The sequence below is a fragment of the Carcharhinus amblyrhynchos genome, chromosome 11, assembly GCF_965287045.1.
Source record: "Carcharhinus amblyrhynchos chromosome 11, sCarAmb.v2.hapA, whole genome shotgun sequence".
In the NCBI taxonomy this organism is placed as follows: domain Eukaryota; kingdom Metazoa; phylum Chordata; class Chondrichthyes; order Carcharhiniformes; family Carcharhinidae; genus Carcharhinus; species Carcharhinus amblyrhynchos.
Window position 1 is genome coordinate 15,214,622 of NC_137334.1, and position 18,232 is coordinate 15,232,853.

Here is an 18,232-nt window from a genome sequence, read left to right on the forward strand (position 1 = left end):
CTCCCTCTCCAGACATTAGTGAACCAGTTTGGGATTTTAACTAATAGTTCTGACAATTCAGTAACATCACATTTACTGGCATAAGTTTTTTTTTATTTCTAAATTGAAATTGATTGTAAAATCTCAGATCGGACAAGTGAGCAGAGAAGCTATTAGTCCAGCCTCTGCATTATTAAACCATTACGCTACTGTACCCAATCAATGCTCCACATCTAGATCCTGAATCAAAGTATACACACTGTATACAGCAGTGCCTGGATCCGTTAATTTACCTCCAGCATACCAAGACTTATTTCCATTAGATTTATATCTGGGTTTATGCTTTACAAAAATCTCTTCCCACATTTCATCATCTAACCCCATTGGCACACACTTCTATTCCTTTCTGAAAGTAAAGTTTATTTGTTAGTGTCATAAGTCGGCTTACATTAACACTGCAATGAAGTTACTGTAAAAATCCTCTGGTTGCCACACTCCGATACCTGTTTGGGTACACTGAGGGAGAATGTAGCGTGGCCAGTGCACCTAACCAGCACGTCTTTCAGACTGTGGGAGGAAACTGGAGCTCCCGGACAAAATCCACACACACACAGGGAGAACGTGCAGATTCCACACAGACAATGACTCAAGTCAGGAATCAAACCTGGATCCCTGGTGCTGTGAGGCAGCAGTGCCTGCCACTCTTTATCCAGCTTCCCTTTATTTGCATCCACCTTATTCACCTCAAGCACCAGCAAGTCGCACATTCTCACCTCTCTCTCTGGGCAAAGATGTTTCTCTTGAAGTTTACTGGAGTTATGAGAGACTGTCTTCTACTTACGTAAACTTCTTCTCGGCATGTTGTTGCCTTTTCTTCCCCCCCCCCAATTGTCCATATCAACATCAAAGGTGGGATCAGGGAAACTTGGAAAAATAATGCAAATGCTCCGGGCTTGCCCCAGATCTTCCGACAGAGATTACAATGAACGATTGGGAGAAATACCCCAGTCACTTCACCTATCCAAACAAAAAACACCAACCATTGCTCACCAACATCCATTACCTCCTCTATCCTTTCAAAGATCAACCCTATGATTCGATGATCTGCCCTATTTTGTTATTGATTTATTAAATTAGTACAAATTAAAAGCAATGAGCTATGGTCCAGGGAGTAACAGGAAGGTTGAGGGTTCGATTGCCACAGGACTTCAGAACAAAATCCAGGCTGACACTCCACTGCAGTACTGAGCGCCCTAATGTAAAAGGTTCCAGGGCTATTCTGTAGAAGAGCAAGGGCATTCTCCCTGGTGACCTGGCCAATATTTATCCTTCTACCCATGTTACGTTGCTGTCTGTGGGACCTTACTGAGCACAAATTGGGTCCCACATTTCCTCTATTACAACAGTGACTAACTCCAAAAAGTGCTCACTTGGCTGTAAGGCTGATGATCATAAAAGGCAAGTCTTTATTTTTGAGCTTCTGAAGGTAAGATTGCCCAATACCCTTTTATCAGTAAATGGTATATTCTGATATTCCCCTTCACAGTGCTAATTCCTCCTGTTGTGCTGAGCGATGGCTCACTTCCGCCTTTGGGGAGATGGCAAACGAGACTGGCTATTTAACTAAAGGAGGCATCACAATTGAGTCCAATCCCCTGCCCAGCAGTGGCGCATACACCTGCAGTCCAGCACAGACCATCGGGTAAAGAGCTCAAGAATGAACCCGTGCAGAGATCGCAGATCATTTCTCCTTTAAACTTCAGTGCCGTACCTGGCAAATAATTTATCCTTTGGGTCAGTTGGGGGACTCAGGCTCTGTCTGAGATGGGTAAATCACCAAAGGTTTTATTGACAATGATGAATGTAATAGTGCAAACAATGGATTGGGAGAGAGGTTGCTGAACTGTGCGCCACAGTGCCATCCAGTGACCACAGTGTGCAAAACAATGTGACGTTGACATAGCTGAATCACATTGTAATTATAGCAGAGGCAGCTCATTGACAGAATATGACTGTACTAGTGTTTATGCTCCACCTGAGTTTCCTCTACACTTTATTTCATCACACTCTATCTGCATAACCTTCTATTGCTTTCTCCCTCGAGGCCTCTGCTCACTGATGCTATTTGCCTCCATGTATCAGCAGGTTCCATACTCTAACCATTCTCTGGGTAAATTCCTCCTGAATTCTCAGATGGATTTATTACTGACTGTCACAGAATGGTTACAGCAGAGAAGGAACCTGTTGTATCCATAGAATCATAGAATCACTACAGTTCAGAAGGAGGCCATTCAGCCCATCAAGTCTGCAATGACTCTCTAAAGAGCATCCCCACAACATCCCTGTAACTCCTGTGCATTTACCATGGGTAATCCACCTAACCTTCATATCTTTGGACACTAAGGGGCAATTTACCATGGCCAATTCCCCCAACCTAGAATCACAGAAGGAGGCAATTCGGCCCATCGAATCTGTACTGACCAGAATCCCACCCGTAACCGCACATATTTACTCTGTTAATCCCCTTGACACTAAGGGGCAATTTATTATGGCCAATCCACCTAACGCGTACATCTTTGAGACTGTGGGAGGAAACCAGAGCACCCAGAGGAAACCCACACAGACATGGGGAGAATGTGTAAACTCCGCACAGACAGTGAACCAAGCTGGGAATCAAACCCTGGTCCCTGGCGCTGTGAGGCAGGAGTGCTAACCACTGTGCTGTCCATGTTGGTTTTCTGTTAAGAGCTTATCCCACTCCCCAGCCCGTTGTCCTGTCAATTCTTTTGCCTTCACAGCTTCTCTTCTTTTTATATTTATGGGCCATATCATTCTGGACTCCCTGACAAGTGGAAACATTTTCTCCACCGTTTATCGCGTTGGCAACTGCAATCAGATCTCTTCCCCACCTTCTCCTTTTGGGGAATAATAGACCCTAGCCTGTCCCGTAATAGTCCTTTTAGCAATGGAGCTGTGGAAACTAGCTGCAAGGAACCTTGTAGGAAAGTGCATTAGTGCTAAGCACTCTGAAATCAGGTTTCTCCAGCAATCCCAACTAAACTGACTGTGAGCTATCAGCCCAAGGAGTGTCACTATCTACAGGTCAGGTTAAAGGTCAAATAACAGCGGGGGGAGCAACAGCCAATCGGAACCATGAGTATTATCTACCTGCAAACACACTGCAGGCGAAACTCTGCGACTCTCCCTGCACCACACTGAGTGCAGCAAGCCCGCACCCTGACCAGCTCACTGACCCAAGGCAACCCACCGACCAGGACCCAGTACCATTCCACCAGCTGCCAATCACAGGCCCAACGCCAGGACAGAATTAATAAACTAACGAAACCAGATTTGGAAGGGTGGCGGAAGCTACTGGCCAAAAAAAAAAGAACCTTCCTTATTCACTCTTATCAGACACTTTGCAACTTTAGAACAGTGCATTTACCCAGTGCCTTTCACGCTACCAGGACGCTGCGCAGCAATTTACAGTACAGTGCAGTCACTGTTGTAATCTGACACGCATGGACAGCTAGAGCACAGCAAGATCCCACAGACAGCAAAGCAATATTGACCAGGTGATCTGCTTCGGCAATGTTGGCTGAATATTCAAATTGAAAGGGAAAGACTTTCAGGGCCAGGGGCAAAGATCAGCGGGCGTGGGACTAATTGGAAAGTTCTTTTAAAGAGCCAGTACGGTTATGATGGGCTGAATGGCCTCCTGCTGCACTGTATCATTCTCATGACCCTCGGGCAGCAAGCTATTGACACAAGGAACCCTGAAATTACACACTGGAATACACTGGCTGAAATGTGAAACCTGATGCTTTGGTGGAGACCTCAATCTATCACTTTGTTCCCTCCTTGCCTCTGTTCTTGCACCAAACCTGTTCATGTTTTTCCAATTTTCATTAAGGGTCACGGATGTGAGAGGTTAACTCTGTTTCCCTCTCCCCAGATGCTGTTTGACCTGCTGAGCATTTTCTGTTTTTTTATTCCAGGCTTGCAGTCTTTAGCTTTTGCCCTATTCCAAAGCCTCATTGCCTACGCTAAGCATTTGGACACCAGAGTGTGTCGGGATAATAATTTCAGGGCTCCCTGCCGTTTGTCTCTTCATTTTATTTTGTGGCAGGCATGAGGACAGAGGCATGGAGGAAAACTGAATGAGTAGCGATGCTGCAATAATCCTGGGCTGGAGAGAACCAGGCTGTTCCTGGTCTGCAGCTACCTACCCACCGTGCAGCAACTTGCATTTGTATAGTGCCTTTAACATAGTAAAACATCCCAGGGTGCATCACAGGACCAAAACCAGATACACATTCAACATGTCGAGATGTTAGGAAGGGCTCGAAGGGCTAGATGGCCTACTCCTGCTCCTATTTCTAATGTTCTTATGACGTGTGGTTAAATAAAATCAGTTTTTAAGTACTGCCTCAATGAAGGAGAGACAGCAATGTTTAGGGACAGAATTGCAGAGTTTAGGGTACAGGGGTGATGGATTGGATTTGAGTTTGGGGCACTCTCCCACCTTTGCCCCAACTGGGACATTGCAAAGATGCTGGACAGGCACCAGAGAGAGAGGCAGATGCGGTCTCTCTCTCTGTGTTCACTATAGTTGCAACTATAAATTACACAGCTCTTAACACCAAGGACATGTCTGCCCCCAAATAGCATCATCCCATCCTAGGCTCCCTTTGGATTCAACTATTGCAGAACGGAAGCCTAGCTCATCCCGATAATTCTGCACAAGTGTACAGAATCATAGAATCCCTACAGTGCAGAAGGAGGCCATTTGGCCTATCGAGCCTGCACCAACAACAATCCCATCAGGCCCTATCCCTGTAACCCCATGTATTTGCCCTCCTAATCCGCCTGACACTAAGGGGCAATTTACCATGGCCAATCAACCTAACCCGCACATCTTTGGAGTGTGGGAGGAGACCAGAGCACCTGGAGGAAACCCACGCAGACACGGGGAGAATGTGCAAATTCCACACAGACAGTCATCTAAGGCCGGAATTGAACCTAGGTCCCTGGTGCTGTGAGGCAGCAGTGCTAACCACTATGCCACCCTTACATTTATATCATATATATTTCTACATATACATACTTGTGTATATATCAGGCTTGAATTAGTGATGTCTTCATAGCCAAATATCCAAAAAGATTCACTGCCACATCACCCAAACTAAAGCCGGGTGTTGACTGCAATGCCTTCAAGTAGAACAGCCTACAAATACCACATTCAATCCAGATACTTCTAGTTTTCCCTAAATCAGGACACTATTTTTTAAACTAATGAGTAAAAGTAAAACTCAAGCCCTTGTCTAATTCCTGATTTAAGGGATGCTGGGGGAATTCTGCAATTGTATAAAAACAGCTCAATTTACTCTGGCAAAAAATGAAGTCAGCCATCAATGGACTTTGGGCCGGTTTGAACGATACTGCTTTCGGTAGGGACGGGAGACACAGCGCAGGGGAGAAGGTGCTTAACGCAGCCTTGTCTCTGAGCAGTCCAACTGCTGGGGACAAGGATCTGTCACACAGTAAATGATTCCAGCTTGCCAGCACGTAACCCTAACAACAGTGCGTTAACATCTGAATTCAGGAGAGGATTCGGCGCTGGACAATGCACAGGAAAAGAGAGAGAAAGTGGCAGTAATTCAGAGGGACAGGGAGAATGTAGCAGTTATTAAATGCTCCATTGTTTAATAATATTAATATCTCCCCCACACGTTCTGTTTAGTAAGAGAGCTCCCTCCCAAGGATTTAGAAAGTGCGTGGAGCAGGAACCTTCCCAATAAGACTAGCCATGGCAAAGATAAAATTGAACTATTGTGCCCCCAGTTGCTGACTCTCTCCTCTGGTTCGAAATGGAACAGATTCTGGACACTGGCAGGCACATCATGGTAGACTACAGTGACCCTCTTTTTTTAAAAAAACAAGTTGTGACTGATTCCACTCAGATAACAGCAAAATATTGCGGGCGCTGGAAGTTGAAACAAAAAAATGCTGGAAAATCTCAGCAGATTTGACAGCCGCTGTGCAGAGAGAATAGAGCCAATGTTTTGGGTCCGGATGAAGATACATAAAGCTTACAAGATACAAAAGTCACGTACCAACTGACTCAAGAACAGCTTCTTCCCTGCTGCCATCAGACTTTTGAATGGACCCACCTTACATTAAGTTGATCTTTTTCTGCACTCTAGCTACGAACGTAGTACTACATTCTGCACCTTCTCCTCAATGCACTCCCCTATGTACTCTATGAACGGTATGTTTTGTCTGTATAGCACAGTTTACATTTATTTATCAATGCCGCAAGCAGGCTTACATTAAGTTACTGTGAAAATTCCTTAGTCGTCACACTCCAGTGTCTGTTCGAGGACACTGAGGGAGAATTTAGCATGGCCAATGCACCTAACCAGCATGTCTTTCGGACTGTGGGAGGAAACAGAGGAAAGCCAGGCAGACACGGGGAGAATGTGCAGAATCCGCACAGGCAGTGACCTGAGCCAGAAACTGAACCCAGGTGCCTGGCACTGTGAGGCAGCAGTGCTAACCACTGTATCCCAATGCATTGTAAAATCAAATCAAATCCTGACTCGAAATGTGGCCTCTATTCTCTCTCCACAAATTGCAGAAATTTTCCAGCATTTTCTGATCCCACTGAGGTGTATTTACCACAAATAGCGTACTGTACAATGCTTACAATCCACACGTTGACAAGACAGTGTAAAAGACTCACAAGTTAAGAGGTGAAATGACCTCGAATGTATTTTTTTCATTATATATATATAAAATATCTATCTACAATATGTGCATGAACCCTTTCTCCAAGGAGTGTTAAACGTGGGACAGTGATATTTGTTTGTGGTAGGAGGCAGAGCTGCCACCCCCTGTCCTGGCAGTCAGGGCAGTGTGGCCCTCACCATACATCACATCGTTGGCCAACTTGCCACCCCGGCAACACCTGCTGCCAAACTGTTTCCAGGATTCTAAGGTCTTGCCCGACCAGATCCACACTCCGGAAGTAATGCCCACCACCAGGCACATGAAGTACTTGAGCATGAAGATGGCGTACTCGGGTCGGGGGTGCTGGCCCTGGCCCCCCGGGCAGGAGCAGCTGAGGGCACGCTCCCAGTGGTCCCGGTAGTGCTGCTCGTAGATGAAGCAGGCCACCACGATGGTGGCGGGCACGGTGTAGAGCACAGTGAAGATGCCAATCCGGATCATCAGCTTCTCCAGCTTGTCCGTCTTGGTGCCACCTTGCTTGATGACGCTCCGGATGCGGAAGAGGGATACAAAGCCGGCCAGGAGGAACATGGTGCCGGTGAACAGGTACACCACCAAGGGGGCCAGGACAAAGCCCCGCAGATTGTCCAGGTTCTGGTTGCCCACGTAGCAGATGCCAGCCACTGGGTCGCCATCCACCGAGCTCAGCGCCAACACAGCAATGGACTTGACGCTAGGGATCAGCCAGGCCGCCATGTGGAAGTACTGGGAGTAGCCGGCTATGGCCTCGTTGCCCCACTTCATGCCTGCCGCCAGGAACCAGGTGAAAGACAGGATGACCCACCAGATGGAGCTGGCCATCCCAAAGAAGTAGATAAGGAGGAAGACTACGGTGCAGAGGGCAGGGCCGGTGGTCTCGTACTGGATGTGGTTGTACTCCTTGTTGCAGGCCACATTGGCGTGGCCGGCGATCAGCCGGACGATGTAGCCGACGGACACAAAGAGGTAGCAGGCAGAGAGGAAGATGATGGGGCGCTCCGGGTACTTGAACCTCTCCATGTCGATCAGGAAGGTGCAGACGGTGGTGAAGGTGGAGATGAAACACAGGATGCACCACAAGCCTATCCAGAAGGTGGCAAAAGTCCTCTCGTCCTCGCTGAAGTGGGGCTCGTAGCACGGGATGGCACAGTTGGGCACCTGGCCCGTCCTGATCCTGTTGTACAGCGGGTGGCTCTCCTTGGAGATGGGTACCAGCGGCTCCTTACACCAACACTTCCCTTGGCACTCCGCCGGCTGGCCGGGCTGCTTGCCGGGGTGTGGCCACGGGGGTCTCAAATTCTTACTGGGGCCCTTGGGTGCGGCGGTGGGCTTGAGGAAAGGGGGCGACAGCGTGGTGGCCTCGCTCCTGTTGTAGTCCATGCAGAGGTTGTTGGGGTCTCCCAGCACGGGCAGCTTGTCGCAGTTCATCCGCTCCGGCCAGGCAAAGCCATACTGCCTCATGAGAGGGGAGCAGCCCGACTTGGCCCTCTCACAGACCGACCTGCAGGGGGGCAGGGGCTTCTTGTACTCCACCAGGCAGATGGGGGTGTAGACGCTGCACAGGAAGAAGCGGAGGTCCGGCGAGCACTGGATCTCCACCAGAGGCCAGAACTGGTGAACCTCCAGCCCCGCCTCGTCCTGGTTGTCGTGGTTGAACTGATTGGGCATGTAAGTGAGGTTGTAGCCGATCCCCCTGCACATGGGCACAGTGATCTCCTGGCAAACCATCGCCTTGGAGGCACAGAGAGCCAGCCCCGCCAGACACAGGGATAGGTAGACCAGGAACAGGCAATGCCCAGGGAGCATGGTCTACAGCTTTGCTCCCTGCACAGACACAGAGAGGGGGGAGTCAAGGGGGAGGGAGTCCTTCACAGAATCATTTATTTCTATTTCCCCCTTTCTCCCAGCGAGGTTAAACAAATCCTGATCGCTGGCTTTCTGCAGCAAACAAGTTCTCAGGTGAAATGTCCGTTCCCAGTCAATTTCACCGCTCTCCAAATGGAACAGGGCAAATATTCACAAAAGGTGCACACTTACAATCTTCTCAGTCTATTCTGAAACTCATCTTAATTTTCCTTCCTGGTCGATTTCTCCAATTTATTGTTTGCTGTTGATAATCTGTTATTTAAAAGTGTGTTTTTGTGTTCCCTTGTGATTCCGATTTTTTAATCCATTCCAGGTCTCTCTCTCGCTCCCTCCCTCCGGTTTAGGTAAAATCGCCAGCACTTGTTCAGGTAGAAACTTTTGAATTTGGGATCCTCCAGTGTTATTTCCTCCAAAGCAGTCCTCAGGTGCGGGTTGAAGGGCTTTGCCGCACTTTGTGATTCACCCGGAGTCTCTTCCCTTCTCAGTCGCAAGCTACGCGACCGCAATTCCGAGCGCAGGTAAGCTTTGCATCTCTGCTCTGCCCCACACCGGTTGGCATTTATCCCCCCGCCTCTTTGGCCCCGCACTTTCTTTTTCCTCTCTTCCCCCTCTCCTTCCCCTATCCGGCTGCGCCGCTGCTCGGACCCTGGCTCTTGTCTGAGCCGGGTTTCCAGCTCCTTTTTATTGCGGGGCGCTGCGCTGCAGCTCGGCGGCTCCGCTATCAGATTGCTACTTTTGTGCCGGGCACAATGTAGCTTAAGGCGGAGCTGCTGCCTCACCTGTCAATCACCTCGCTGCCCGCCCCGCCCCCTCTGCCCCTATACCCAATCAGAGGTCACCGTCCACACGGACCCCGCCTCCCATTGTCTTTTCCCACCAATCGGACGCCGGTATTCCGCCGCGCTGCCCATTCACAATTCGAGCTTGGCGGGAGGGAGCTGCAGCAAGCCCCACCCCCTCCTTCCAAATTGGCCAATCACACAGCCAACACTGGCCCTTTGGCCCCACCCCATTCTCTCTGGACCAATCAAGTGCCCGCCCAAAAGACCCGCTCATTACTTTTTGGACCAATCACCCAAGGATGCGCCAGCTCACTGTGTGAATGTATCAATTGTTCGCTTTACACTTTTAAAGAGATATCACCCATACACACACGCACACATAGTATATTGTGTGAAACTGAAAGAAATTTTAAAGCTAGACCGCAGCATTTGCGGATTTTTTACAGGTGAACCATAGAAAACATGCTTTCCGGATGTATCACACCTTGGTATGGCTCCTGCTCTGAACAAGACTGCAAGAAACTACAAAGGACCATGAATGAAACCCAGTCCATCAAGCAAACCAGCCTCCCACCCATTGAGTCTACACTTCCCGCTACCTCGGAAAAGCAGCCAGCACAGTTAAGGACCCCACGCACCCTGGCCATTCTCTCTTCCACCCTCTTCCATCGGGAAAAAGATACAAAAGTCTGAGGTCACATACCAACCGACTCTAGAACAGCATCCTCCCTGCTGCCATCAGACTTTTGAATCGACCTACTATTAAGCTGATCTTTTTCTACACCTTAGCTATGACTGTAACACTACATTCTGCACCCTCTTCTTTCCTTCTCCCTATGTGCTGTATGAACAGTATGAATCATACAAGTATAGAATCCTACAGTGCAGAAGGATGCTATTCGGTGCATCGAGTCTGCACCAATAACAATCTCACTTAGGCCCATCTCCTTAACCCCATGCGTTTACCCTAGTTAGTGCCCCTGACACTAAGGGGCAATTTAGCATGGGCAATCCACCTAGCCCACATGTCTTTCGGACTGTGTGGGGAAATCAGAGCACCTGGAGGAAACTCACACAGACAGGGGGAGAACGTGCAAACTCTGCACAGACAGTGGCCCAAGCTGGGAATTGAACCCTGATCCTTGGTGCTGTGAGGCAGCAGTGCTAACCACTGTGCCACCGTGCTGCCCCCTTGGCCCCATCCCTTTTCCTTATGCTTTGCCTCTATAGTGTGCAAGAAACAATACTTTTCACTGTATCCCAATACATGTGACAATAATAAATCAAATCAAATCAAAAATGTCCTTTTAAAGAAGCATTCTACTTTGATTTACACCAAACGAAATAACTCCAAAATGTATTGAATGCCATAGTGACATAGAGATTTCTGTCACTATGCTACACAGGGTTGGCATGGACACAGGTTTGAAGTGTCCTGTCTGGAAACACTGAAATTCTAAACCGGACATCAGTAGTCTGGGTTTTAAAATAGAAGTCTGTGCCTTTTCCCTTTGCTAACCTTAGCCTGTTACACTTCTTATAGCAACCAATGAATTTTCACTATGGGTAAAGCTGACCTCAGTTTGAAAGCTGGTTCCCTTCTGCTACCTAGCCCTGTACAATTCAGAACCGAAAGGTGAATTCGGCTGAAGGGGGAGTCTGTTCACCCTTGTGCATATTAAGATGCCCCTCCCAGGTTGGGCAGCTGCCCTCCCCTGCTGGAACTAAGTATACAAAGTCAGGCCCCTGGAATCAAACAACAACGTCCTGCGTTTACATGACAGAGCTTTTCAGCATTGTAAAAGTCCCCTGAAGCACTCCACAGTAGACTTGCTCAGACAAACAGTGACACTGACCCAAAGAACACCATAATGGGCAAAAAGGTAATGTTCAAAATTCTGCCGTTTAGATCCCAAGATCAAGACTGCATGATATTTTTGATAGCTTCACTTCAAGAGATCAAGTATATTGGTTTCAGAGAGAGAATAACACGGTGGCACAATAGATAGCACTGCTGCCTCACAGCGCCAGGGACCTGGGTACGATTCCTGCTTGGGTCACTGCCTGTGCAGAGTTTGCACACATTTCCTGTGTCTGCATGGGTTTCCTCCAGAGGCTCCAGTTTCCTCCCACAGTCCTGATTTGGAAATGTCAGCGTTGGACTCGGGTGGGCACAGTAAGAAGCCTCACAACACCAGGTTAAAGTACAACAGGTTTACTTAGAATCACGAGCTTTCAGAGCACTGCTCCTTCCTCAGGTGAGTGGAGATTCTCCATTCACCTCAGGGAGGTGCAGCGCTCCGAAAGCTCATGATTCCAAATTAACCTGTTGAATTTTAACCTGGTGTTGTGAGACTTCTTGCTGTGCCCTCCCAGAGTCTGAAAGACGTGTTGGTTAGGTGCATTGGCCATGCTAAATTCTCCCTCAGTGTACCCGAATAGGCGCTGGAGTGTGGCGACCGGGGGGATTTTCACAGTAACTTCATTGCAGAGTTAAATTTATATATTAATATCACAAGCCTACTTGTGAGACTAATAAATAAACTTCAAACTTAGACACAAGGTATCTGCTCAGGGAAACTGTGAAACTGACCCAAAGAACACCGCAAAGAGGTAAGGCTGTTTAAAGTTCTGCTGTTTAGATCCCAAGTTCAGGGTTGCACAATATTTTTAATAGAATCACTTCAATGAATCAGTTATATTGACTATAATGAGTGGTTATACCCTATTTAAAACAAACAATGTAACAGTAATGTGAGAACAGAGCTAATATTTCGAGTCTAGATGACTCTTGAAACGTTAGGTCTGTTCTCTCCCCACAGGTGCTGTCAGACCTGCTGAAACTTACATTTCTGTTTTTGTTTCAGATTCCGGCAGTAGTTTGCTTTTATATTGGAAGGGGAACGTCCCATTGGTTGTAAGAGCTAAGTGGCTGGTTGAATGGGTCGAAAAGGGGAAGGAAGCCATTAGAGAGTTGGTGTCACTCTCCTTCCTTACTCCACCCTCTGCTTAGGCTAATGCCCTTCCGGATTCAGCTACTGTGTGCAAATTCCTGTAACACAGGATGACACCACCCATGATGCCTGTTGTCGTCTGTTAACACAGGCTGTGGAAGTCATAGGTCTCCACACTCTGCTCTCCTGCACCCCCTGTATAATCAGCCTCTGCATAAAGAAGGGGAAAGGGATACACAGCTTAGGAAATCAGCAAAGTTAATTAAAGTTTATTTATTAGTCTCAAGTAGGCTTGCATTAACACTGCAATGCAGTTACTGTGAAATTCCCCTAGTCACCACACCCTGTTCAGGTACACCGAGGGAGAATTTAGCCTGGCCAATGCATCTAACCCGCACATTTTTGGAGCGTGGGAGGAAACCAGAGCATGCACAGGAAACCCATGCAGACACAGGGAGAATGTACAGACTCTACACAGACAGTGACTCAAACCAGGAATTGAACCCAGGTCCCTGGTGCTATGAGGCAGCAGTGCTAACCACTGTGCCACTGACTGGACAGGAAGTTTTGGAGGATGTATTTCCAGATTGATGGTGGGGGGAGAAGTGGTCTTGTGAATGGAGGCATGAGATAAATGGGGTACATGCAGGGAGAGCAACTGCCATGTTTACATTTTGGCTGTATGTTCAGGATGAAGGTCGGGGGGGGGTGGTGACGGAGTAAGAAGACACAGTGCACGTACTGATGGGCAGAACAGGAGTGACTCCTGTTATCTGAAAATGACTACAAAATGGAGAAAGAACTTCAAATGGTGCAAGAGGGAGACCTCATAGAAGTCCTACAGTACAGATGAAGGCTGCACCAACAACAATCCTGCCCAGGACCTATCTCTATAACCCCACATATTTACCCTGCTAACCACTGCTCCACTTCCAGGAATAGTCATAAAATCATAGAAACCCTCCAGGGTAGAAAGAAGCCATTGGCCCATCGAGCCTGCACTGACAGCAATCCCCCCAAGCCCTATCCCCATGTATTTACCCTGCTAATCCCCTGACACTAAAGGGCAATTTAGCATGGCCAGTCCGTCTAACCTGCACATCTTTGGAGTGTGGGAGGAAACCGGAGCCTGGAGCACCGAGAGCAAGCCCACACAGACACGGCAAGAATATGCAAACTCCACACAAGACAGTGACCTGAGGCTGGAATTGAACCCAGGTCCCTGGCGTGTGAAGCAGCAGTGCTAACCACTATGCCACTGTGCCAGCCCTGGCAAGACAGAAAAGTGGAAGTAGAGGCCATAGCAGACGTGGGGAGAACGTGCAATCTCCACACAGTCACCCAAGCCGGGAATTGAATCTGAATCTTTGGTGCTGTGAGGCTTGATGGGCCAAATGGCCTCTCTCTCTGCATTGTTGGGATTCTATAAGTCAATGAGGTGTTGGGTGAGACACACCCTCCTATTTATATATTTGCTGCTGACACTTACTTCAGGTAGGGTACAAGGTGCGTTTTCAGATTGTTAGTCAGGTTAAGTATTGATCAAGTTTGGGAGATTGCCAAAACCTGCCAAACTACTTCCAAAACCGTAGCCACACCCCTTCCGAACCCATAACCCCACACCCCCACACTTTTTCCAAAATCATAGCCCACCCCCTCACCCCTTCCAAAGCTATAGACCCATCCCAACCTTTCCAAAACCATAGCCCCACCCCCCCATACCCCTTCCAAAACCATAATCGCACCCCCCAAATCCCATCCAAAACCAATGCCCCAATCCCATCCTTCCAAAACCATAACTCCACCCCCAAACCCCATTCAAAACCATAGCCCCACCTCCCACAACCCTTCCAAACCCATAGCCCCATCCCCCACAACCGTTCCAAATCTATAGTGTCACCACCCACACCCCTCCACACCTCTTTAAAAAAAACCATAGCCCCATCCCCCACAACCCTTGAAATTTAGCGACCATTTGAAATGGTCACTACGAGAGGACACAGATTTAAGGTGCGGGGAGGAAAGTACAGAAGTGATGTTAGGGGTAAGTTTTTCACTCAGAGGGTGGTGAGTGAATGGAATCGGCTGCCGTCAGTGGTGGTGGAGGCGAACTCGCTGGGGTCTTTTAAAAGACTTCTGGATGAGTATATGGGGTTTAATGGGATTGGGGGTTATAGATAGGTCTGTAGATTGGTAGGTGTTGATGTGATCGGCGCAACTCGTGGGCCGAAGGGCCTGTTTGTGCTGTAGTGTTCTATGTTCTATGTTCTAACCCTTCCAAAACCGTAACCCCACCCCCACACCCCTTCCAAAGCTATAGTCCCAACCCCCAACACCCCCCACCCCCCTTCTAAAACCATAGCCCCACCCCTCCCATACCCCTTTGTAAACCATAGCCCCATATCACACACATTTTTTGAAATCGTAGCCCCATCCCCTCACACCCCTTCCAAAACCATAGCCTCACCCCCACACGCATTCTGAAATCATAGCCCCACACACCCCCACCTCCCACCCCCACCCCCTACCCCAACACCCCTCTCCAATATTCCCCTCTGTTCTTTTCCTGGCCAATTTCCTTTTCCCTCCCTCTTGAAAGAACAAAAAGACTTTAATTTCCCTCGCGCCTTTCAAAGCCTCAGAGTGCTTTAAAACCCAATTGATATTTTTAAAGCACCGTCACTGTTGCAATGTAGAGAATGCAGCAGCCAGGCTGGGCATTGCAAGATCCCACAAGCGGCAATGTGATGCTGAGCAGATAATCTGTTTTTAGCTTTTTTTTTCCAAAAATATACTTTATTCATAAAATCTCAAATAAACTGTTGCAAATGTACAGGGCTTTGAACTGCAAACAGTGCAGAATCGAAGACATTTTTACAGATTTGTACAAATTACAATGACTACATTTCAATGCTTAGAACTATATCCATGCCTCAATATTTACAGATTTGTACTAATTACAATGATTACATTTCAATAATTAAAACTATATACATGCCTCAATAAATTACTGTGTGCCGTTATTGCTCAGATTGCCACACAGTTACGCAGGTCGAGGGTATTCTGCAGTTCCTGGGCCCTCGGTCTGCCTCCGTTAAAAGGCCTTACAGTGTGGCCTTTCCCCACTGTGCCTTTGCGGCGGCTGCCCCAAGCTTCAGCACGTAGTCCTGGACCTTGGAATGTGCCAGTCTGCAACATTCGGTCGAGGACAGTTCTTTCAGCTGGAAGATCAGCAAGTTTCCGGCAGACCAAAGTGCGTCCTTCACCAAGTTTGATGACCTTCCAGCAGCAGTTGATATTTGTCTCGGTGTGCGTCCCCGGAAACAGCCCGTAGAGCACAGAGTCCTGCGTCACCGAGCTGCTCGGGACGAACCTCGACAAATACCACTGCATCTCACTCCAGACCTTCTTTGCAAAGGCACATTCCACAAGGAGGTGTGCGACCGTCTCATCAGCCCCGCAGCCGCTTCGAGGGCAGCGTGCGGTGCTGTTGAGACCTCGAGCGTGCATAAAGGACCTGATGGGGAGTGCCCTTCTCACCACCAACCAAGCCAGATCTTGGTGCTTGTTTGTCAGTTCTGGTGATGAGGCGTTCTGCCAGATGACACTGACAGTCTGCTCAGGGAACCATCCGACAGGATCCGCCATCTCCTTTTCTCTCAGGGTCCCAAGGACGTTACGCGCTGGCCACTGCTTAATCGCCATGTGGTCAAAGGTGTGTTTGCGGAAAAATTTCTCCACGAAGGACAGGTGCTGCGGTATGGTCCACATACTCCGAGCGTTCCGCGGCAGTGTGGCCAGACCCTTCCTTCGCAACACTCGGGACAGGTAGAACCTCAAAAAGTAGTGGCACTTGCTGTTAGTGTACCGAGGATCTACACACAGCTTGATGCAGCCGCACACAAAGGTGGCCATCAGGATGAGGGCGGTGTTGGGAACGTTCTTCCCTCCGTTCTCTGGAGGTTTGTGCATCGCCTCCCTCCGGATGCGATCCATCTTTGATCTCCAGATAAACTTGAAGATGGCCTGCGTCACTGCTGCAGTGCAGGATTTGGGGATAGGCCACACCTGCACCACGTACAACAACACGGACAGCACCTCGCATCGGATCACTAGGTTTTCTCCTGTCATGGAGAGCGAGCGTTGCTCCCACTAGCCCAGTTTCTGCCTGGCTTTCGCGATGCGCTCATCCCAGTTTTTGGCGCATGCCCCTGCTGCTCCAAACCATATTCCCAGCACCTTCAGGTAACCTGCCCTCTTGGTGAAGGGGACAAAGGATTTGTTGGCTCAGTTCCCAAAGAACATGGCCTCGCTCTTACCCTGGTTGACTTTGGCTCCCGAGGCCAGCTCAAACGGCTCACAGATCTGGAGGAGCCTGCAAACAGATGAGGGGTCCGAGCAGAAGACAGCCACGTCATCCACGTACAGGGAGGCTTTGACCTGCGTGCCTCCGCTGCCTGGGATTGTCACCCCTTTGATGCCTGGGTTGCTTCTGAGGGCCTCGGCAAAGGGTTCAATGCAACACACAAAAAGGACAGAGGAGAGAGGGCAGCCCTGTCTGACTCCAGACCTGATTTGGAAGCTATCTGTTTCCCAGCCATTGACTGAAACTGCGCTACTGATGTCTGTGTAGAGCAGCCGGATCCAATTGCAGATTCCCTCCCCAAAGCCCATTTTGGAGAGCACATCCATCATGTAGCTGTGCGATATTCTGTCAAACGCCTTCTCCTGGTCTAGGCTGATGAGGCAGGTATCCACCTGCCTGTCCTGCACATAGGCGATCATATCCCTGAGTAGCGCGAGGCTGTCAGTGATCTTCCTGCCGGGTGGGGATGGATCACTGACCCCAGAGCAGACTTGACCCAATTGGCGATGACTTTGGCCAGAATTTTATAATCCACGTTCAATAGTGAAATGGGTCGCCAATTTCGAATTTGCTCCCTTTCCCCCTTCTGCTTGTAGATGAGGGTAATGATGCCTTTCCTCATGGATTCTGACATCCTGCCTTCCAGAAGCATACTCTCGTATACTTCCAGCAGGTCCGGGCCCCTCACGTCCCACAACGCCGAGTAAAACTCCGCCGGTAAGCCGTCGCTTCCGGGAGTTTTACCCTTCTGCAAGGACTCGACGGCCTTGGTCAGCTCGTCCAGATACACCGGTCTGTCCAGGCTGTCCCGCTCGCCGTCGTCTAAGACCTGCGTGATAGACGACAGGAGAGACTGGGAGGCCGTGCTGTCTGTCGGCTTCAGGTCATACAGTCCGGCATAGAAGGATTTGCAGATCCTCAGAATGTCAGACTGCGATGACCCTACTGAGCCGTCTTCTTCCTTCAGGCTGCTGATCACAGAGGTTTCTCTGTGTACCTTCTGGAAGAAGAAACACGAGCACTTTTCGTTCTGCTCCACGGAGCGGACTCTGGACCGGAAGATGACATTGGCGGCCTCCGAGGCAAAGAGCGAGGCTTGCTGGCTCTTCACCTCCTGGAGCTCCTCCCTGACATCGACCCCCATCGACCGCAGTTGGAGCAGTTCCTGCATGCTTTTCTGGAGTCGGGACATGTCCCCCCGTCTCCCCCTGGCTTTCTGAACCCCTTTGCGAATGAAGAACCTTTTGATGTTGTCTTTGATGGTTTCCCATCAGAGCGATGGAGACTCAAAGAAGGGTTTGACGGTCCTCCAACCGTGGTAAACCCTCCTGAGTTCCTCGAGGTTCTCTGGGGTCAACAGTTCTACATTCAGCTTCCAGGACCCCCTGCCCACTTTCTGGTTTGCCTCCACCTGACAGTTGGCCAGCAGGAGGCAGTGGTCAGAAAAGAACACCGGCCTGACGTCGGTGGGCCTGACCGTGAGCGTGCGGGACACAAACATAAAGTCGATCCTG

General features: G+C 49.1%; 1 protein-coding gene across 1 annotated transcript; it reads right to left on the reverse strand.

The window, feature by feature from the left end:
• Positions 1–861: 861 nt before the first annotated feature.
• LOC145349927 (frizzled-5-like) lies at positions 862–9,146 on the reverse strand. Its single transcript, XM_080198599.1, has one exon. It carries the CDS (start codon positions 8,554–8,556, stop codon positions 6,823–6,825), a length of 1,734 nt encoding a protein of 577 aa, XP_080054725.1. The 5' UTR covers positions 8,557–9,146; the 3' UTR covers positions 862–6,822.
• Positions 9,147–18,232: the final 9,086 nt, after the last annotated feature.